At 39.7% G+C, this 23930-nt stretch overlaps 1 protein-coding gene across 1 annotated transcript in view; it reads left to right on the top strand.

The window, feature by feature from the left end:
• INPP4B (inositol polyphosphate-4-phosphatase type II B) overlaps nt 1-23930 on the top strand; it is a 272455-nt gene that overhangs the window by 34730 nt on the left and 213795 nt on the right. Inside the window, exons 2-3 of the mRNA XM_030450753.1 lie at nt 7101-7216; nt 9741-9799. Of these exons, the coding sequence (XP_030306613.1) occupies nt 7105-7216; nt 9741-9799 (171 nt within the window). The 5' untranslated portion in view covers nt 7101-7104. The remainder of the gene's footprint in view (nt 1-7100; nt 7217-9740; nt 9800-23930) is intronic.

Genomic DNA, 23930 nt, shown 5'->3' with positions numbered 1-23930 from the left:
TATTTCTTTTATTCCTCTTAGAGAAAGCAAAGTGCAGGAATATCTTTGTTTTTTTTTCTCTGCAAGGTTACATCTCAACACCAGGAATCTACGTCAATCATTTAGGAGTCTGCTTGACTGGGACCTCTGTTAACTGAAGGGGAACCCATCAGTCCAAGCCTGCACTTTGTTTTTCATTTTCTGTCTCTAAATAGAGTAGTTCAAATAGCTCACCTCTCTCAGCTTTTTTGCTTTTTTTTTTTTTAATAGATACTTTGGGTTTAGAGTCTTGTTAGCCTCAAGATTGCAAAAGGAACTTGCAGACAGCAGTGAAACTGTTAAAAGGGTCTTGGTTGTTTTCTGTGCTGCTTTATTATCCCATTCCAAGGTCCTGCCTGCCTTGGGAGAGAGCTGGCCCTGAGAAGGGGGACTTTGGTTGGAGCTCCTGTGCTGATGTGTTAGGGCACTGTGGAGTAAGGGTGAAGGGTCTGAACTTGTGAAGGATAAATGCAGGCAATAATACAGTGTGGTATTTGTGTGTTTCAGCATTAAAATAGAACTGAATTTACTACTACTATTGGGAAAAACAATCAAAGGTTACTGTTGTTTCATCAAAGCTAAGAAAGCAAAATCAAGTGTCCTAGGATGTGACATGGCTTGCTGAATCTTGCAGACCTTTTTGGTCTTTTTTTTCCCTGGAAGGCTGCAATCTGCTAAATGTTAGGAAGCAACATTTGAACTCCTTCAAGATGATCTGTTCAACTAGATTACAGTAGTCCTGACTGCCTACTAAAGTAGAAATGAAGATGGCAGACAATATATGATCAGAGGAGCTTTGATCTTGCTAGTAGGAAATAAGATGCCAGGAGACAGCAGTGAAGCAGCTGAGAAGTTAGAAATAAACTGAAATTTTCCATGGGTAAAATCAGCCAGCTTGACTGCATGCAGCCAGCTGATATGTCTTTAAGTTCATATAGAAATAAATAACTTACTTGCAATACCTCTCTTGTATAGATAACCTAGAATTTAGTGGCACCTGGTATTAAGAACTTGCCTGTCTTATTTCAGTGGGGGGATAAAAAAAACCTAAAAGGAAGATTATCTTTTAAGATACATGTTCCCCCACTGCTTTATCTTGTATTAAGGTTGCCATCTGCAGATCTTCTGAAACCATCTTTGTAATACAGCCTCTGTATAATATATAAACCAAGAGAGTTTTTTATTCCCTGATCTGGTGATTGCCTGTTAATGATTTTCAAGGTTATATTTAAATAGAATTTAGATTTTTCAGACTTTTCTGTTAGAAGTGGAAACATATCTGAAAATTTGAAACTCCTGTCATATATAAATTCTTTTTCTGACTTTATATTGTCTCTTATTCCCTCAATCCAGGGCTGAAACCTTGTGTTTTGTTTGTGCAGAGGTCAGTTATAGTGTGGAAAATTTTAATGGGGGAGGCATAATGTTTTACCTGTATTTCTTTGTCCTAATAATTACTTTTATTGCTCCAGTCTGTGGAACAATAACTGTCTTTCAGGCCATTCTTTCTATGCAAAAAATTGTAGATTAATTCTGAAGCTTTTCTCTTGAAGGCTGCTTCGTGCACTGTGTGTGTTCCAAAGATTAAAGAAATTCTTAATAAAAAATGATGTGAACTAAAAATATTGTACCTTTTCAAAGGAAGGGAAGGGAAGTTTAGAATCTATTTGGCACAGTCTCTGAGGATTTGCAGACATGAGTTCTAGCTTTATTCTTTCTGAAATTGCTGAACTAGTGAAATCAGGCAGACAATTTTGTTGACTTAGAGGTTTAGGAGATGGCATCATTAGAAAGCTTGTGTTTTAACAGAGTGCCAACATATAGAGAATTAAAATGCAGTGCTTATGAAAGCTGCAAGGTATTATGTGCTGATTTCTTCAACACTGAACTGTGCTTAAGATACCTACAAATGCTTGGAACCCTAAAGACAGGTGGTGTTACAGGGCAGTGAATACAGTGTGGAGGTGGTTGCTGTTTTGTGTTGGCTCTGGTGACCTCCTGCACTTGCTGCTTGGTGGTGCAAGGTGCACAAGTTGGGATTTTGTTGCAAATTATTTCAAGGTATAGACTTTTCATACAAGTGTTCTGTGCTGAAGTAAATTTTGTGCACATATTGCATGATAGAAGATCCTTTTAAGTTCAGATTTAGGTGAACATGAAGTGGGCTGACCCTAGCTGGATGCCAGGTGCCCACCAAAGCTGCTCTATCACTTCTTCCCTCAACTGGACAGGGTAGAGAAAACCTAAGAAAAATCTCATGGGTCAAAATAAGGACAGGAAGAAACCACTCAGCAATTACCATCATGAGCAAAACAAATTTGACTTGGAAATTAATTTATTACCAATCAAATCAGAGCAGGGTAATGAAACCGAAACCTTAAAATCTCTCTCTTCCACTCTTCCCTTCTTCCAGGGCTCAACTTTACTTCCAAATTCTCCATGTCCTTCCTCTGAGTGGTGTAGGGGGACAGGGAATGGGGGGTTGCAGTCAGTTTGCACACACTTTTCCTGTGCTCCAGAGTGGGTCCCACCCACAGGAGACAATCCAGGAGCTGCTCCAGTGTCAGTCACTCTATGGAAGTGTAGACTTCTAGGAACTGACTGCTCCATCTTGTGTCTTCCATGGGTCACAAGTCCTGCCAGCAAACTTAACTTCAGGGTGGACTTCTCTCTTTCTCCAAAGGGCTGCAGGTTGTGCTGGGACCCTCCCCAGACATGGGCATCCCACAGGGTCACAGCCTTCTCCAGCTGTATCCACCTGCTCCTCTATGGGCTGAAGGTGTCCAGGCTGCCCAGGGAGGTTGTGGAGTCTCCTTCCCTCGAGACATTCAGAGCCCACCTGGATGTGCTCCTGTGGGACCTGTTATAGGTGACCCTGCTCTGGCATGATCTTATGGGGTCCATTCCAGCCCCTGACTTTCTCTGATTCTGTAAGATGGAGATCTGCTCCATTTTGGACCTCTATGGACTCCAGGGGCTAAAGCCTGCCTTGCTGTGTTCTTCCCCATGGAATCTCTGCTCCCACTCCTTCACAGACCTTGGCATTTGTAGTGTTGTTGCTCTCACCTGTTCTCACTCCCTCTGGCTGCTGTTGCAAGAGTTTTTTTCCAACTTTTTAAACACTTATCACAGGGGTGTTCCCAACTTTGCTGATGGGGCAACTTGGAGGTAGCTGGCATTGGGTCTGTTGGGCATGGGTGGGGAGCTCTTGGCATTTTCTCACAGAAGCTGCTTCTCTACCCCCTTACTACCAAAACCTTGCCACACAAACCCAATACATGATGCTATTAGTTTTGGTTTCTAACATTTATAACAGATTAATAGGTGATTAAAAAAGAATACATCTCATTTTGATAATAAAACCCATGCAATATAATGGCTGGTGCTTAAAAGTTAGGATAAGTCTCTGCTCATGTTCTCTGTCACATGGATCAGATAGTTTTGGTTGTGGTCATGAAAATGAATTGCAAATGCAAGAGAATGGGGGACACCCAAAGAGATTTAATAAATTTTATGCTTCATGAGCAGTGAAAACTGTCATCTGTTCAAAAGTTATTGCTCCCAAGGACAGAGACTCCTGCACCTTTTTCTCAGGTGGCCATTCAAAAAGTAATTGACTGGTCTGGTTTCCTTATAAATTATGGTTGTGGTGATTGTACAGGGAGGAAAAATGTTGAGAAGGACTTCAAATTCAGCATGCCTCTCTCTCTAACCACAAGTATTAAATAATGCCTGTCTCTTGAACCACCAGTATTAAATAACTGAAGATAATATCATTCCTAGCTGAGCTCTTGCTAGGAAAGAGATTAGCTAGGAGAAACACTTAGAGGCACTAAGTAGTTTCCTGACTGACAGCTTTATTCCGAAATGGAGCCAGAAGGGAAGTGGATTTTGAAGCTCAAGTCTTTCTGCTCCTTCAAGGAGAAGCAGTGCTGCAGCTGGGGGAGGGGGAGAAGAGGGATGTTATTATAGTGTCATGCTGGCTGATTGCCCTTTGGGTTGTCATCAAGTTGCTAAGTTAAACCCAAGTTTGAATCCCACATTCTCCTGTGCCTTTTAGGTCGGAATAACTTTTCAGACATTGTCAGATGAGGTTGTTTTGTTTTTTTTTTCTGGCCAAGTTCCAGAAAACAGGCACCAGCATCTAGGTTGTTATTACTGCAGAACCCTGCTGGCCCAGCTACTTTGCATTTCAAGATTGGTCAAGGCTTCTGTGTGCACTGCCTGAAGAGTTTTAAGTGTTGTGTACCACTCTTATTGTCCCCCATGATTTCCATCTAATAGCTCATACACAGAGCAAGTGATGCAGAGATGTGATAAAAGGAATTTCTAGATGGTTACCACTTTACTAATAGATGAGTGCCAGAGATGTACTGTCTCCCTTGGGGAATAAGTAACTAAATTGATATGCACATCTCTTGGAGTTTCTTTATTCCTTTTATTATCCTTTGTAGAAAGCCAGAACATTGTTCTGCTTACCTGGCTTTGTTTTTTCCTTTGCTGGAAAGCAAATACTTAAATAGCAGTTTCCAACTTGCCTTATTACCTGGTCTTCTCTCTTTTGCAGTTCTATGTGGAGTAGAGTTGTCCATGCATTAGAGTAATTACCGCATTTAAGGCTAATTAGAGTTGAGGCAGTAACCTTTATTGCTTTGGCAGCATAGCTTTTGTGCAGTTACTGATGGTTTCCAATGACTGTTCCACTGGTGATGAGACTTATGGGATCTGACTTCCTGCATGCTACTCAGAAAGATTTGAAGAGGTCTGAAGTCACTGGATGCAGCTGAAGATGCTCTTTAGGGTAGATTTATAAGGGCCTTATAAAATGGACTGGGGTGGAATAGTTCACAAACCAGTAACTAATGGGTTGCAGCTGAATTTCTGGACCTGTGTTCTCTAAAACAAGAAGGCTGCCAATGAGCTGTGTAGGTCTGCAGGAAACCTGCCTGAGAGGAGGATACCAGCTGATAACAGAGCATTGTACAGGTGGAGATCCCAAAGATTATTTACCTTGCTAAGCTTATGTTTGTTTGCTTGTCTTAAAACCAAGCAGATTGGTTTATTGCAAACGCTGTGTTCTGTTAATAACAGTCTGTGGGCTGTCAAAACCAACCATCAATTCCCCTCAGCATAAAGGAGCTGGGAGGAAGAGACACACTGCCAGTCCCCATATCCCTCCAGACTTTATTCCCTGATGAGCTTATTGCAAGAGTCTTTGTGTCTGGGATTCAAGTAACTCATGCCACAGGCAGCATCTTCCCCTGCCCTGCTGATGGATTTGGTCTTCAGTCCTGGAAATGTTTGTAGTGTTTGATTATGGTGAATGATCCAGACCCTTTGTGGAAGTGCTGTGTGACTCAGCTTTCCCCAGTTGTAGGCCATTAATTTATAAACCCCAAGCAGGCAGCTGCACCTCTGTGGAGCCTCCCTTGGAGTCAGTGTCTCACTTTGGACCCAGCAGCATCCCTTGGTGTTGGAAATTGAAGGTCAGGCTCTGTGGTGACTGCAAGGTGATGAGGTTATAATTTCAAGAAAATTACAGAAGGGAGTCAAAAGTATGAAGATGGCCTTAAAATAATGAGTATAGCTGCTAATGCTGAATGGAAAAGAAGAAAGAAGATGTGTGGGAATTAATGGAAAAGTTAAAACTGAAGCCTTCTGCTGCTTAGATTCCTGTTACATGTGTAATGGTTTTTGCTTGCAGGGGTGTTTGATAAGAAAGAGGAGATTCAAAAGAGCTTTTAGCTTAATGAGAGTTCTCAGTAGAACTGTAGAACCTGAAGAGGAAAACATGACTTGGAGGTTTGTCTTCTGATCATAGTATTTGGAGTTCATCTGTATTTCATGTGTACAGTCATAGGTAAGCTTAGTCTGGTTTTGCTCTGGTGGTGCTCTTGGAATTGGCTGTGGTTTGGTGACTGGAAATGAAAGGGCACAGGAGCAGTCACTGATTGAAGGATGAACTTGAGCAAAGAAAATTAATAAGAAGGGAAAAGTAGGAATGGCCCACAGAATGATTCAGTGTGGGAAACAACCTGTCCTTCAGCTCAACAGCCAAGAGGAGCTTGCTCACAAATTACAGAAAGTAATTAGTTTATCCTTCAGTAAGGGTAAGGATGCATAAGGGTGATACCAAGAATTATATTTTTTTTTTGAGAAAGGTCATTACAAAAGGTTTGGATATGAAGAGCTAAGAATATTTTGGGGATTAAAAGGGTGATCCATGTAAAACTATTTTTCTCCTCTAATTTTCTCCTCAAGGAAGTGTGAAATAATGCTGTGTTAACTGGAATTGTTTCCAAACTTCCTTTGGTCAAAACTCCAGCTACTGAATGTAATCTTAAAATAATTTCAAATAAATGGAGAAGGGACTGTGGGAGAAATATAACTCTCATATAGGTGTCAGTTGTGTTTTCTCAGTAAGTTTAAAAGAACTGGAGACTTAGGAAATACCAGGAGCAAAAGTGAAGCAATCTGTGTCCTAATCAGTGTCAGTATAACAAAACATGGATACTGAGAACTTTAACATTTAATACTTGGTATTTTATTAGCTACTGTTTCTGTGGAAGGGATGAAAGTACAAGGCAGTGTTGCCCCCCTCACCCCCTGTCCCATGAATGCATATTTGAGCTTTCCAGTTATTCATATGCCTGTAGAAAAAATATGTTTATAGCAGTATTAATTAACCAGTCAAATACCACATAAAATGACAGCTTCTGCACAACGTTAGAGAGACACTGAAAACCAAATTTTTTTTAAATTTCTTAAAAAGTATGTGGGGAGATGTCACCTATGGAACCTTGAGGTTTTTTCCCTATTACTGGCATTGCTCCCATAGTATCACAGTTTAACATGATAATCCTTGAGGTCTTTTCCAGTTCTGTGATTTCTGTGAAAGGAATTACACTGTTTGGGATGCACAACAGAGTGGGAATCACAGTGAACCAGCAGCATCTCTTGTTTCTAGTATTTCAGTTGGCTTTCATATCTGCTACCTAGGTTTTGCTGAGCTTCAACAAACTAACAAGCATCATCCCTGTCCTCCTCCATCTCTTCCTCATCTTTATCCTCTTCCCTGGCAGCCCCATGAGATTCAATGCTAAGGATCTGGCTTTGCTGGCCAGGCAACCATCAGGTTGCTTTGACAAGGAAGGAAAACTGAAGATTTGCAGAGTGGTCGGGGACAAAAAATTACTAGGTAAAGATGACTTGCACTGGAAGTACCTGTGCTTGATGTGCATGTTCTGTGCAGCTTTCAGCTTATAGTTGCACTAATCACATCCAGCTTGGAGTTTTCAGTTTTCTTCATTACTGATGCTTGAGTCATGCTTGAGCTTTTCAATAAGTTTAAAATAATCTCTTCAGTTTGCTTCAGTTTTCAAGATTCTTTTATGCCTGAGAAACAGCCTTTAACACTATTATTACTAATTTTTTTTTTCCTTTGAAGGAAGATTTTTTTACTAGTAGTGATTGCTGGTCACCATTCATTACTTGCCATGTTTTAAAGGTTAGATATCCTGTTCCTCAGTTTAGATACCAGCCCTTCCTGCCTCCAAAACCTGTTCTTTTATCACAGTTTTTCTGTGGCTCACGTCCCACCTCCTTTGCAGATTTCTTCTTTATGATCAAATTATAAGTGTCTTTCAATTTCCAGTAAGCTTGAATAAATGTCTGCTCCCTTGGTAGCTGTTAGGACATAGTTTCTGTTTTCTTAGCTGTAAAATCAATCCTAATACAATGATTTCAGCAATGAAAAATGTTTTTATTTTCACTTGTCCTAGTTGCTCTTCATTGCAATTACATATCTTTTTTATTTTAATTGAAAACAAACAAAAATCCCCAACAGCAAACCCTAAAACTAGCTCAGACAAAGTTGTGATTAAAAAAAAAAATTGTGCCACACTTGGAGAGTATTTTATCCATTTTATAATTACAAATAGGTGGAATTTCATGCAGAGAATGCAGCAGACTTTCTGGGCAGAGTAGTAGTGAGCATCCACTTGGGCTGCTTTGGGGTTACTCAAGAGGGTTCTGTGTCCCTGTGTTCTCATTGCAGGCAGCACATCAAGCCCTGGCAGCCAATATCTGATCTTTATGAAAAAAGTTTGGAGTTTCTTCATTTAGAAATTCATTGAGTACCAATATTAAAACCCTCAGGATGCCCAGAGATAGAGCAAACTGTGCAATGGTCAGTGGTGGGAGATTCTGGGAAAGTCTTTAAGAAGTTGTATGTGTCAGATGTTCCTGTTGCTCAGTAAATCTGGCTCCCAGCAATTGGATTATGACCTCCTGAGAGAAGGGTCACTTTTTGAGGTGTATTTTGGTCACTTCATATACTGCCCACTGACAGACTTGTCCTTGTTAGCCTGACTCATCTTTGGACTTGCTTATTTTTCCCACTTACAAGGCAGTGACCTTCCCAAGCCTGTGTAAAAGAATCTTTAATTAGAAAAAGCTGCCATGTGAATGTGGTAGAATTCTGTCCTGATGCTTCCAGAGCTACAGAGGATGGAATTAATCTTAGAGTTCTCTACTTGTGTTGTAAACCAACATACTCTGGTGACTGGTTATATTTTTTAGTTGGTAGATGTGCATTTATTATATTACATAATTTTCTGTGAGGTTCTTGCATTTTAGTAGGTCTGGAAAGGAACTTCAATTCCTTTTCTAAAAACAGAAAACAAAACAAAAAAACAACAACAAAAAAAAACCCCTACCCTAGTTATAACTAAAATCAGTTATCTAAGTACCAGTGCCTATGAGTGTAAAGTTTCTGCTTTCTCAGGGGTGGAAAAGCTATTCTGATTTTTCCAGTGCTGCCTATTCAAACATCTTAATTGAATAATCAAGAGCAAAAAAGAAATTGATTTATTTACTGTGACAAGGCATCCCCATGGTCCATTTGATGCCTTGGCCAGCTTGGAGGGGGAAGCACAGGAGTTCCACAGAGGCAGCTGTGAGATCTCATCACCTTAGAGTCCAGCTCTTCTTCCAGCCTTAGCAACTTGAGGCTTTCTGGAGACATGGGGTTTCACATGCCTTCTGAAAACCAGAAAATAATTAATATTATCTAGAGATTTTCCTTCCTCTGTTAAAAATGTAATTTTAAAACTGGCTAGTTTAGGAAAACTTTTTAAGTTTGTTGTTTTTTTTTTCCACTGGAATTCTGGAACACTCTCTGTTCTTCAGTGTTTGATTATGTGCCTGCATGTGTGTATTAACACATCTGTACTGCTATTCCCACAGGTTAAGCACTTTTAAGAAGTGTAGAAAGAGTAATAGTTAAGTGTAAATACTTGGGTGTTGTTCACTCTGATATTTTCTAAAAATTATGAATTCAGATGAGCATGTTCCAATCTAAGTGGAATAGTGAATGTTTCTGTCTTAATGAGGGTTATATTTCATCTCTTAATGATGGAAGCAAAAGCTTTTCCATGCTGAAGTGGCTGTTTCTGCTCCCATGTGAGGTAAAGAGAAAAGCAGAGAAACCAGAGTTGAGTGTGTGCTGCAGCCACCAGTTCTCCCAGCTGCAGAGTACAAGGAACCTTCTGGCAAGTTATTTGGCATTTAACAGCATGTTGTACATTGGCAGCTCCTGAGTGAAGCTCACTTTTTTGCTTAATGATTTTCTTTTTTGACCTTTCTAACTAATACATCTTCTTGAAGAAGCGTGTAAAAGACAAAAGGTTGTTTTTATTAATCTCTTATTTCTTTGCATGCAGAACCGAAAGAGAGATGGTGCCGCCTGAAAGGAAATCTGCTCTTTCTGATGAAAAATAAGGTAATTCTTTCTCCTGCTGCTTTTCTTGATGTGTTGCTCTAATCTATAACAACCTGAGTAATCCTTTTTTTATGATAGCTATTTGCACTGTGCTTTTAGGGACAAAAAAAAAAAATAAAAAAATCGCCATTGTTAGAATAGAAGAGATGAAAAAAAAATAATAAAATCCATCATTTGCCTTCTATAACACTGGGCATTCTCCATGGTAGTGGCAAATTTTAGCTGAATCATAGTCTGTGGCCAGGTTTTGCTTATAAAATACATGGATGTAAATGTAGAATTACTCCACCAAATCCACTGGAATAATACAAGAAAGCTCTCTCATCTAAATCAGGGACTGTGGTAATGTTAGAGATCCAACTTCAGGTCCCTACTAAAATTTTTAGTGTGGTTTTGTGGCTTAATTTGTTATAAAGAGTGATGGTATTTTCTCTTTCTTTGTTGTAAAATGAAGAGCCTGTTAAAATAGGCTCTGACCCTGACATACAATGCAAGTCTTGTAGGAGCAGCTGAGTTCCCTCATCTGCCTTTGGGTTTATTAAGATTTGAGGCTGCTCATCCTCTGGAAGGAACAAGCAATAAGTGTGGATTTCTTTCTTAACCCTTCTGTCTGCTGTTATGAACATTGCTGCTCTCACTTGCCTGGAAATAACACTGGATTGTAAAGAATTAGGGAGTAGTATAAAGCTTGAGATGCTTTCCTATCAACAGTAAGCATTTTATCATTGACTTCTAGGATATTTTTCTACTGTATGGACCAGCAGTTGGATGGAAACAATTATACTTTTTGATGGATTCTATTTTCTGTGTGGAAGATTTTTTTAAATGTAATATATGCCTTAATTTAATGTAGTGATGTATGTGCAGGTCTGGTATACTTGTAAAGCAGTTTTTGCTTTTGAAGAAGTGTTCAGGAGCAAGTGAGAGATTTCTGTTTGTGTGCAAACAAAATGTGACAGGTATGACACAGAGGTTGCTCTTTCTTGAGAAAAGCTTGACTTTCAGATGGCTGCATTCCCCTGGGTGGTAAAAGGACTGGCAAACTTTATGTAGGTGAAGGCAAACTCATGGCCACCTCCTTTGCACTCCCATACATCATAGTTCTGCTGTATGGCTTGGAGAAACTATTCTTAGTAAAGGGCTTGATGTTTCAGACTCCTCTTTCCTAGTTCATGTTCCTCCAAGCATCCTGTTTTTTTCCTTTCATTTTTGTCAGGGTTTAACACTGGCCCAGCAATTAAACCGAATAACAGACGCTCTCTATTAATCTCTCTCTCCTTGATAGAGAAAGGAGAGAGAATAAGGGAGAGAGACTTATGGGTTGGAAACTAAAATACACAACTTTAATGAAACAGTAATGATAAATAGGTAAAATTACTAAATATATACAAATATACAGGAAAATGGAAACCACATTCCTCCCCCCTCTCCCCCAATAACTCTCATGTCACCACTGAGGCTGCAGGGCAGCCCTGGGAAAGTCCAGGCTGGGCTCCTGGAGTCGGCAGCAGTCGGGAACTGGAGGCAGGAACACACAGATATGGGCTGGCACGGATCAGGACCACAGGCAGATGAACGGACAGGATCCTTCCAGGATGCCGGGTGAAGGAAGGGAAGCAGGAAATCAGGAAATCCGGAAAAGATCTGGCTCGGCCCTTGTGATGCCTCAAATTTATACTGAGTGTGACGTATATGGGATGGAATACTCTGTTTGGTCAATTCTGGTATCTATCTTGTCTGTTCCTCCCCAAAGGAGGGTTCAGGTGGAACCTCTTTACTCCTTCTGGATGGTAAAATGTTTTCCTCGGAGCTGAGCAGTGTCCTTGGCTCTGCATACCAGTCTCTAGCAGTAACTATAAACATCAAGTGTTGTCAATCCTAGAAGCACACACTATCTGAGAAACTTAGCTAAAAGCAAAAATACAAGACAGAAAATCACCTTTATCCTGGCCCAAACCAGGACAATTTTGTAAAACAGTTTCAGGAAACATGGTGATCAATTTTGCTGCTCTCAAGAGAGGAGTCAGAGTTTTGCTGAAATCAAATGGAGCTATCAATTTTCCTCTGGAAATGTAAGAAATTAATGTTACACTTGAGGGGTTAGTCTGGAGTGGTATTAAGGTTCCTATGGTGTGGTTTTGTGGGCTTTTGGTGAGGGGTTTGGGTTTTTTATGTGTAGATGAGATGCAGACAGATGTAATGGGGCAATTTCAGTTGGACCAGCAAATCAACCAAACTGCTCAAATACAAAGCTGAATTTGAGAAACTGGGAGGGTGAACCACAAATTAATAGCTTGATATTGACATTATTTAGGCTTGAAGTGAATAAATGGGAATTCCCCATGAAATGCTGTGTTCCAGTGTTAAATAGGAGGGTTACTTTTATCTCTGTGACTGGGTTAGTGCTAGAAAACTGCATCTCATACTGTTTAAAGATGTTTTAAGAATTAGCAGAAATAATGGACAGAGCCAGCAGATTTGACCAATGTTAGCTTATCAAAAAGACTGGTGATTTGACTAAGGTCAAAGTGTTTTCAAAAGGTGCCTTTTATCAGGTTTGCTCTTAAGGGGTCACAATAAGAAAAACTTGGAAAATTGTCAGACAAATGCAAATGATCACAGGATGATTGTCCACTAACACCCAAGTGCAGTGGGATACAGTTTTAAAATGTCAACTTAATAGGCTCTTAGTAAGTTATAGAGACCTCTGAGTAAAGGGCAATGTCTTACAGTAGCTCAAACTAAATGATGTAGCACTTCTTAGCTTATATGCTAGGAATTTGTGAAGCTCTCATTTCCAGAAGCTTCATCTGTTGGGTGCTGTACAAGGACAGGTTCTGTGACAAAGATGGATTTCTCTTGAATCTCAAAGCTGTGTTTCAAAGGATGCAATTTATAGGAACACAAAGTAAAAACAAAGCAATTTGTGTGCTTGGAAAACAAAAGGTAGTGTATCTTGGGTGGTTTTGTTTTGTTTTTTTCTTTCTGTCATTATATATATGAACAGGCATCCTATCTGAAGCAGATTCTTGATTTAGGAAATCAAAGTTTGTGTTTTGGGAGGGTAATTTGTCAGTATGACCAAAAATAATCTCATTGTAGAAGTTAAGCATTTTAATAAGCATAGCTGCCAATCTTCTGCTTTTTGGTAGCTTTTGCCAATTCAGGTAATGTAGTGTGTGAGATGCCCAGCTTTTTTTTTTCTTTTTTTTTTTTAATGCTGGAACCTGACTTGGCTTATGGCTGGGAATGCAAGGGAAAATAACATGTTTTAGAAATTATCTGCACGCCAAATGGTTAACTCCAGACTCAGTCATGAAATGAAGAGTGATTTGCTGCTCTTCATTAATTGCTGTCAGAGGCACGTGCATGTCTGCATCTACAAGTGCTCCTGTGGAATGACAGACTCTCATTCTAGTTCAAGTGTGCATAAATTACACTCCATGCATAAGAATAATCTTCCAAACTGCTGCATTATTAGTGTGGCAGTACATTTTCAGTACTAGGAAAAAAGATGTGGTTTATACTTCCACTTTATCGTATTTGGGTGCAGCTGAAAAACCTATTTAGGCACCTTAAGGATGTTTACTTTTCTTAATAGCACTGGAGTTGGCTACTTTGGATCTGGAGTTTGCTAAGAAGTAGACCTACTTGCAAGCCTGAGGCACAATCCAGCATCTGCTAGTGCTAGGGCAACTTTTTTCCTCTGTAGACTTGAGTGTCCTGTGGGTACCTGGGTGGCTTTGGGGGTGTGGCTTTTTTTTAAGTAGTTTTCTTTGTTTGGTGGTGGTTTTTTTTCCACCTTGGTTCCCTACCATATTGTATTGGTTGTAGGTGCAAAGTTATGGTAGCAAGGGCTCTGCAACAGACCCAGACAGCAAAATAAGTTGGGCCTCTCAGAAAATGTATTTAAATAAGAGCCCAGCAGCAAGAAAGTGCAGCCCTGAAAACACTAGGGGCAGAAAAAGGACAGAAGGGATCTTTTCATCCAGGTGTAGAAGTAAATATTCCCCTGCAGCTTCTGGAGATGATAATCCCAGAGCACATGGATATGGCCTGAGTAATCCACAGCCCTTGGCTGGTCCATGGAGGGACTTTAGCCCATGGTGAGGAGTGATGCTCCAGCAGGTCTTTGTCTGTACCCTATGGGAGGACCCCATGCTGAAGCAGGAGAAAAGCTTGAGGAGGAAGGAGTGGCAGAGAGGGATGGGCTTGTTGCCAGGCCATAAGAATTCCACATCTCCTCTGTTCTACTTGGGGGTTGGAGAATAGGAGTTGAGAATGAAAGAGTGACATTGTGCCCTTGGAACAGGGGAGGTGAAAGGAAGCTGCTTTACTTCTTGTCTTTGTTTTTCACCATCCAGGTCCATGTTAATTAACAAGAAACCATTTTTCCCTGGGTTGAGTCTGTTTTGCCTAAGTGATGGTTGTGTGTTCTTCATCTTGATCCACAAGCTTTTATATTTAATTTCCTACACCAGTCTTCTTAAGAAGCAGGAGTGAGAGAGCAGGTTGGGTGGCAGCCTGCCAAGGTCAACAGACCAGAAATTGCACCGTAGTGATACCTTCCTGTGATTCCTTTCTCAGAGAGTGGCAGATGGGTGCATTTGCATCTGATGAAGCCCAGTGTGCAAAGCTTTTGAAGGCAAGAGGTTTGGAACAGGGCTTCCCCAGGGGCTGGGGAACCTGGTGTCTTACAAGGGTTTCACAGGGGTGTCTGTCATTGTGCTGATCTTGGAGCAATCCTTATGGATCTGGATCCAAATTTCTAAAAAAAGTGATTATTTGGAGACTGTGTTTTCAAAATGGTGAAAGTTTAGAACTTGAAAGGGTTATGTGATTCACTTGCTTAGATTCTACCCAATTCCAGCCTAGGAGAAATTGTCTTCCAAAATTCCTAAGTGGGAAATGGGGAGGAAGATTGCTGGGCAATGGTTACTAATGCCTATTGTAGTATTTATAGTTATGTGCCTTTTTCATTGGCATAGAAGGCCTTTTCATTAGAAGTTTCAGATCCCTGCAGGTTGCAGTACTGTGTAATGGTTTGGGTTTTAATTAGAGATCAGAATTTATAGCTATGATTTTTCTCTTGTAATTTTTTTTAAAGAACAGTGCATATTTTGTATCAAATGTCATGCTGTGTCATTTCCTTGTTGTTTTCTGTTCACAGGTCATTCAAAATAATTTTGGTTTCTTTTCCAAGAAAAAAGTAAACAGACTACATTAACCTTTCTCAGCCTTCCTTAATCTTCATGCCAGTTCAGGGCTGGAGTCCAGCCCACCTATTCTCCCCTGGTTAAAAAAATCTAAACTGCTATTCACTATATATGTGTGGATTTGGAGTGGTTGCTACTTAAAGAAAGAAGTTACCTAACCTATGGTTCATTTTCCCATATACTGATATTCCCAAATGCTCATACTTAGCCAGTTTTATAAATGACTTTGCAATCTACACATAAAAAGATACAGTAAAAAGTACAGTTTTCTTATTGCATCTCAGTAATAGCTCCAGAGGGCCCATAATGTTCTAATGAGTAAACACCCTGACATTCCTGTTTTTCAAATTGTATTTAGGAATTTGTTTTAATTTTTTTTTTAGTAGTAGTCTGCAGTGAGTTCTCTAGGAGAGTCATTCGTGTGTTCATCTTTTTGAGTTTGTGGTTTAATGAGTTAAAGGGAAGTATTTCCAGCCATGGTCAGGTTGTCCATGCAGTAGCTCAGGAAGTTCATGCTGCTTTTGTGTGGGAAGGGTTCTCTTTATGAACTTTATTTTCAAGAAGTATCATGGAGAAGGAAGAAAGTTTAGTTATATGGTTAATCATATTTAAAAGGACAGCTGTTAGTAGTGCTGAAAGTGTCTTAAATTACTAGTTCTGTATCACACAAAATTATGAAACTTTTTTTTCTTCTCTAGACAATGTTGATAGCAAACTTCTTATGGCACATTTGCACTGGAGTGAATCTATATGCTGCTCTCCTAACCCCATAAAAACTAGAGTCTTATACTGAAGAAATGGCACTGCTAATTACACCAGTGTAAACTGGGGAATTGTAATAGACTTAATGCCAGAGAATTGAGTAAAAATTGGTTATTTTTTTGAGGCTTCTCTTGGAATGAATCAACTTTCCTTAAACCAAATGCATTGTTGGGCTTAAACTTTTGGCCATGAGATCAATGAGCAAGTTTAAGCAGTTGCACTGTCAATAATTGCAAGGTTTCCTGCAATGTTTCTGAAAGCTTAAGATAAATTCTGTTGTTACAGCATTTATCAGAAATGTAATGTATTATTAACAGCTGGCAGAAAAGCCTCAAAGTGAAATTTCAGATTGACTCATAAAGCAATCACCAGAAAACCATGGGCAAGGTAGAAAGAGTAGAATAATGACATAGCTCTGAGGGTCTGATGTGAATTCCATTGTAATGCAGCTGTGGAAATATTACTCAGGTTTGCACAGCATTGCTGTATCTAAATTCTGCCATCAAAATGTGAGAATGTGTCAGTGAATCTTCTCTGCACTCAGGCATGCACAATGTGTTTTCAGCATTCCAGCATAGCTGTATAGCTTTAGTCTTTTCCTTTCCAATTTGGTATATTTAAAATATTCTTATGGTGTGAGATTGCTTTATTTATATTGAAGCTGTGGAGCCTTTTCTGGTCTACTGGACTATGGGGTTTTCTCTGTGTGTGGTCAGTGATCTGTCTTTCCAGGGTATCTTATAATAAAAGTGTCTCTTCTGGAGAAGGTTGTACTTTTATAAAACCATTTCCAGCAATGATTTCAATTTTATAGAGCATGCTCTGTGGAAGTTTTAAGTGTTAGGATCTGAGCAGCCAGCATGGGTGTTGCTGCACTGTGCAGCACTGCTTTGGGATTGCATCTCATTACTCAAGTAGTTTTTTTTTGGCTGAATCCTCCACGTACAATATTTATGACTATATTTTGCAATGCTGGTAAGTGGAGAAGCAGGTTAAGTGAATCCATGTCTGTAATGTAATAACCTTTCAGTAAGTTTCAATGAAATTTGTTGTTAAGGTTTTGATTTACAGGAGCATTCTCAGCCCCAGCCTTGCATGTACTGCTTCTGGTTGTCCTGTAACTGCTGGGATGAGGTTTTTCTGTGTCTATAACAATACACACATATCCATATGGATGTTAGAGCTCAGGCAGTGTTCAGTGAAGTATTCAAACTAATTGGTTGTGTTGAGAGAAGGAAAGTTGCCATGTGGGCTTCTTGACTTTCCATAGTGTAAGGCAGTGTAAATGTCCTGTTAATGTAGTCATGCATTCCAGTGAGTTACCTTGTGTATGTTTAAAATCCCTTACTTAAGCTGGGCTAATTTTTAAATAATCATGTGTATTGCCCCTTATCTTACACTGTAAAGGCAAAGGCCCCTTATCTTACACTGTAAACTGTCCTTTTTTTTTTTTTTTAATAGTTATGGTAGTTGCATGCTGCAGACTGTAGCCTTGAAATCTCACAAAGCATGATGTACAGAACACCAATGTAGTGTCAGAAGGGAGGAAGCTTCTGTCTTCATGCTTCTCATGAAGAGATAATGTGGGGAGCATTACATGGTCTGGGGCAGAACAGTAAGTAAAAAAAGCATAACCCTCTATTTCCCTAGTAGCTGTTCCTCTGTAGCTGTTTAGTACTGACCCAGACCTCTGTCTTTTAGGAATTCTGCAAGCCCAGTGACACCAGAATGATGTCTGCTTGGGGTAGCAAGGGCACATGGAGCTTCTGTTACCAAGAATCTCTGCAGTACCATGAATTATTCTTTTTGGGAATTCATGATGTGCTGTGCCTGGAGTTAAAATATCTATGAGAAAAAATGAGACTTCAGACTTTATATTCTGCAGTACTAAATTGCATCCTGATCTGCATGAGTGCCTGTTGGTCCAAACTGCACTTGGATCTTGCCTTTCAGAGACCTCTTCCTGTGTATTTAGCCATGAATTACATTTCAACAGGAATCAAACAGCTGCTTAATCTTTCCTGTCAAGTTCTTCCTCCCATTGCTTTTGATGGCTGAAGCAAACATCTCTTCCTGTTCCTCATACCATTTTTAGCTTGGCTTTCAATGGGAATGTGTTTCTAAGTACTCACATTCTGGCTATGTCTGCTTTTCAGATTCTTTTTAAGATATACACCTCTCTCTCCCTCTCTCTCTCTCTCTCTACATATATATATAATTATACCCATTAGAACTCCTGCAAAAATTAATTTTCCTAGGTGGTTTATTTGTTTTTTTTTTTTTCTGTCTGCTCCTCTTTCCTTTGCATCTTGACTCTCTTCCTATCATAAGCTCTTTCTTTTCCCAGTGAAGATTTTTTCCAGTAGCCTTCCTAGTTTTCATTTCAAGTTTTGATTCTGAGCTGTGTCCAGCACTGTGCCTGCATTCACAGATCTGAGAAACCAACAAGGAAATACTAAAACAAGACAGTTGCTAAAAAGTGTAACCTCAGCATTTTTCTTTAAGTTGTGCCCTTACAAATCTTCTTTGATATGATGCTTCAATGAAGTTAATGAAAAAACCATTTTTTTGACGTGTTCATTGCCTGTCAGGTAGGCTGGTGTGACCTTGCATGTCTGGTGTGTAATCTCTATGGCTTTCCTTTGGTTTGACATCTGAGTATCTATACAGTGGATAAGGTCATAGGGTCCTTGATCTGCATTAGTAAACACTCAGGTGATACCAGCTTTTAATCTGAAAAAATCAGTGTGTTTGTGTCACCTAATGGAGTTACCAAGATGTTTTTTTTTTTATACTTGTATGGGTTCTCCACTATTCCTCTATGCATATTATAATTGCACAGTATATGGAATTCTGTATGTTGTCATTACATAATTGGCAGTAATCGAGCACCAGTATTTGTAATAACAGATAATTGTGTAGATAACTATGTAACAAAAAGTTATAGGGCATTCCTTGAGTGGTTCTGTCCTGATTCTTGCTGTATTTTGCATTGTATTGAACCCTCTTGTGGTTTTCAGAGAGCAGGGTCTGACAGGTATTTTTGGTGGGCAGCTTTGTGTATGGCTGCAGAGAGATTCCTGGGGCTGAGGAGGCAGTCAGTACATGAGAAGGGTTTGCAGCAGTCAGTACATGAGAAGGGTTTGCAGCATCATGAGTCTCTTCCCTTCCGTGGTTAACCTGGGAGACTGGGGTGAGGATTTTTGCAATGTGAACTCCTGTTTTTAGAGATAAATCCTATAGCTGCCTGGCTTTGGTGAAAGGAGGCCTGATAGCTATGTTGGAAGCAAGAAAGGCTTTGAAACACAGCGTGCAAATGCTGAGCAGACAGTGTGTAGCAGTCTCTAGCTGAGTAGGCTGCAACTAAAATACTTTAAAGTTACCTCATTGACTATTGTCTCTAAGCACATGTGATGTCAGTGACAATTAAGTAAAATTTTGGGCAAAAAAAAAATCACATGAGAGAATAAAGAGGCACATAGAATAAAAACAGAGCTTATATAACACTGAAACAGCAAGAATTAGAGAAAAACACCAGCCTAATAGGTAACAACCTTTCCTTGAGAAGCAGCCCTGCCAGAGAGATGAAAGGGGTGGGAGTGCTCCCTGGAACTCACTGCAGTTACATCAACTAATAGGACCTTCTGTGTTAACATACCATTAGCATATTAATGGACTATTAACATGCCAAAATACCACCCATAGGCTAGAGGGACCCCTAGTAATAAAAATCCCCCTACTCTGAGGATGTGTGGTGACATTTTCAAGCACTGACACTTGAAATGGAAGCGAGGACCTAGTTACTCATATGTGTATGAGTGATAATATATAATTAGAAGTATAGTAATTTTTACATGTTTCTGTGTGTAAAAGTAGCTCTTACCTTCAGCCAGCTGAGCTGGCTTTGTGGATTACCACCTAGCTTCTTTTTCTGCACGGAACTGGAAATTAAAGCAAATATCTTCACTCTGTGTGAATCTGCCTCTTGCACACTGGGTGATGGACCTGGCTTTCAGGGCAGCAGATAGGGGTGGAGGAAACCTGATAATAGCAATATATTAACATTGCTACTCTAAGAGAACTCCTGCTGCAATCTTTGAATCTGCACTGAAGGGAATAATGGGAATGTTTTGTGTTCTGAATACAAGTTACTGTATTGTTTGTATTGACTGTAGCTGGAAGAGCTGCTTTGCCTATGAAAGTGTTTCACTTCACAATGCATTCCAGTGAAGAACCCCTTAGGAAGATGGAACAATATCAGACTAAGCACAGAACTGGCATAATAAGTGTGTATATATATATATATATATATATATAAACATAACCATAATAAAATATTACTATTACTCTGAACTACACTAGTATTCCTAAAACAAAATGTTGTGAAAGTTAAAGTATGATCTTTGAAATACTATGTCTATATTAGTTTAGTAGCCACAGGAAGAAGCCCTGACCTTTTATTTATAAAAACAATTAAAAAAAATACCCTAAGTGGGTTGCATCACTTTGCTGCTGTATAAGACATTGAACCAGTTTGTCAGAATACTGTTGGTAAACTCTTCCTTCATGGAAAGGGGTCTGTGCCTGATATGAAATATTACTCATGCTTCATTATCAAGTTGGGTTGGTGATGTAGCCTGGCTGACAGTTTGTCTCAGTTTAGGATGTTTCAGTTGCATTCTATTTTGTTTATAATGGAAGTTGTCAGTAGATGGCAGCATCAATCTCTTCAGATAATAGCTTTGGGTTACCAGCCAAATGAACATCTTCTGCTAATGTTAACTAATCCTAAGACACTCAACTGAAGTAATTCACTGAGGACAAAATATGCATTTATTTTTGGCCTAAAGTAGGATTTCGAAGCCAGGGGCTGCTGATTAACCTCAGTTTAGACTTTTATGAGCAGCATGATGAGAGAAGGGAAACCAAAGGAATATATGCACAGCTACAGTCATCTTGCAGAGGCAAAGTGATTGATGCCAGCCAGCCCAAGGAACCCATGAGTAGAGGCCCTTGTAGCTTCAAAGAAGATTTAGTCTGTGCCTGCCCCATCATATGCTCATCAGTGGAGACTGCAGTGAGCAGAAGGAAGAAGAGGAGCTCCATGCACTTGCACATACATCTGGGTGCTGCTCTGGAAATTGCAGCTCAAGTGATGCTAACCATCACTTTTTGTTCTCCCTAGTGCTTGCCACTGCAGTGGCTTCAAAGTTTGAGAGCAGCCTAATCTATGCTGTACTCTCTGCCCCAAAACTGAAACATAAAGTTTTTTTTTGTGTGTTCTGTCCACATCCTTTCTTTCCTGTCCTGAGCAGGGCTGACTGAGGGGCAGGTGCTGTAGCTGCTGAAAAGTGCTCCAGAGAGGGTCTGTGTTCCTCCTCCTGAGGGCTGCAGTGTAACCCAGCTGCAATTCCTTGGTTGGGGGAGGGATGAGGGGTGACCTCCATGTGCCACCTTGGGATGAGTGAGGTGAGGACAAGGTCCTGGTCACTGTGGGACCAAAAGGTGTTTTAGGAAAGTGATGAGTAGGGGAGGGAAAGAGGTCAGCTGGCTGGTAGTAAAAGGTGGTTGTGCTTGACTTGTTGCTTGCTTCTTGACTGTGCCAAGAAAAGTGCTGGTTTTCTTGCCTATCTCTTGCTCTGATATTTAAGAGGTTTCTTTTATCTCCTTAAGTTGAATCCTTCTAACTTAGAACAAATGGTGTAGTGCTACTCTCACATTTGGTTTGTTAGCAGCTACTAATGACTATTAAGGACAAATCTGTAGCTTCTCCTTCAGTATCTTCACTAAGCACATTTATCCATTTCCTTATTATTCTGTATTGTAATTTCTGCCTATTTGTCCAGTTCTGAGTAGTTTTTTAATAGACTTGAAACCTACTATTGGCTTATTGAAGTTCTCAGACTTGGGCTTGTCTTGAATATTTTAAAAGTCTGCCTGATACTGAATGTGTTTGTAGGCTTTTTCCATTGACCTTTCCTTTTGAGCAATATTTATAAAGAATGGACCAGATGTGGAAGACAAAGGGCCTCTGAAAGCTCTCCTAATATAGGAACATTCTGAAGTGTTCCCATGAGAGAAGGGAACCCTCAGCATTGCCAATGCTGTCTCCTTTTTATCACAGCCTAACACACTTGTGCCAATGGATCAGCTCTTCAGAGGATGGCAATTTCTTTTCAGTGTATTACTGGTATTACTGTAGCTTGATACCTGAGTGACAAGCTCCTGTGTCCTAGCTTCAGGTGGTTTGATGTCATTGGAGTAGGGGTTATGTTCCTTTAAAAAAAAAAAAAAAAAATTAAAATTCTCCCTCTTCTCCTAAAATAGCCATAAATGCCACCATTTCAACACCAATAGATGGTTTTAAGGTGTTTTTTTAGCTGACACAGTCTCTGATTTTATAGTTATCTCTTAGATACACAGGAAGGTTAACTAAACAGACTTAAACTCTAATGGGATATTTTGAGAATTAATGTTGATGTAGTCCAGGGGCATAATGGGATTCAGTAAGAGGCCAACACCTTTGGTATTTTAAGATGGATTTTAGAGAAATAAACACAGTAAATCAGTTTTTACTGATTTTTTTTTTTTTGCGTGTGTGTGTGTTTGAGGAGCAAGACTTCTTTATCAGTGATCTAGTGAGTAATCAGTGTTGGTCTGGGAAAGCTTTGGCAGATTCCACTCTGCTCAATATTATATTAAGAGCCATTCAGAGCTGTCTGAAGCAGCTCTGAAGTTTATTAACAAGCTGATTAATTCTTTGAGATATATGGAGCAATAAGGAAACCTTTTTTTTTCTTTTTTTAAATGAAAAGGGCTGAAGAAAGAGAATAAACTGGGGAGGAAGAAGCACTAGGGGTGGTGTAGGTTTTCCTGAATGTTTTTTTCTTTTTTACATGTATTACCCTGTAGTTCTATTTTCTTCTTTTAGGAAATTTTATATAGCCTTTAAGGAGTTGGGTCTTGTGTCTGGAATGCTGGACACATAACAGCTGCCAGGGCCTAAGTTATTGTTTAGAATATTTCTGATTTCCTCTGATTTCTCTTTAATGAACATGTCCACTCTTTTATTCAGGCTCATGGGAAGTCCTTCTTGATTCCTTAGATGTTTTGGAGTTTATGTGTTGGGTTTTGTTTGTTTTTTTTTTCCTCAGTCATTATTACTCTATTTCTGATGACATAAATGAAGGTCAAGTCTTTTAATTGATTCTGCAAATTTTAGTGAACACTTTAAAGCCCAACCTTATATTTTAAAAATGTTTTAAGGTGCTGGAGCTTGCTTTGTTTTGTCTTGCAATCTTTGTTTTGAAGTTCCCAGTTATATATAATATATATATAATATACATATAATTGTGTTAAAAAAAGCAAGATCTGAGGTGTTCTGGTGCTGGTTGGAACAAGCTGTACTGCACTTCTTTGTTGCAATTTTAGTTAACTTGGATGTGGAAAAAAATTAAACCAACTCCATTCTGTAATATTCATCTTTGGAAGTAATTTTAGGGTTGAGAATTGTGCTGAGAGATCAGGACATACCCAGATTTCCTGTGGTAAAAAAATAATTAACACTGGAAAATTTAGTATTAAAACGAAGGTGTTTATTTAGCCTGCTCAGATATGTGAATTGAAGAAAAAAAATTGTGGTTTTGTATTAATACTAGGAACTTAAAAAAAGTATTTCAAATGCTACGTAATACAGAGTGGGGAGACTTATGAGAAGGAAGAGATGGGGTGAGAGAATCACAGAATCATCCAGGTTGGAAGGGACCTCAGAGATCATCAAGTCCAACCCTTGATCCACTCCCGCTGCAGTTCCCAGCCCATGGCACTCAGTGCCACATCCAGTCTCTTTTGAAATATCTCCAGACACGGAGAATCCACTACTTCTCTGGGCAGCCCATTCCAATGGCTGATCACCCTCTCCAGAAAGAAATTCTTTCTAATCTCCAACCTAAACCTCCCCTGGCACAACTTGAGACCCTGCCCTCTTGTCTTGCTGAGAGTTGCCTGGGAAAAGAGCCCAACCCCCCCCTGGCTCCAACCTCCTTTCAGGGAGTTGTAGAGAGTGATGAGGTCTCCCCTGAGCCTCCTCTTCTCCAGGCTGAACACCCCCACCTCCCTCAGCCCTTCCTTAGAGGGGACAGCATGAAGTTGTG

Source organism: Calypte anna, chromosome 4B (genome assembly GCF_003957555.1).
Source record: "Calypte anna isolate BGI_N300 chromosome 4B, bCalAnn1_v1.p, whole genome shotgun sequence".
In the NCBI taxonomy this organism is placed as follows: Eukaryota; Metazoa; Chordata; class Aves; order Apodiformes; family Trochilidae; genus Calypte; species Calypte anna.
The sequence above is the reverse complement of the archived record's forward strand: the minus strand, read 5'-3'. Positions and strand labels throughout refer to the sequence as shown.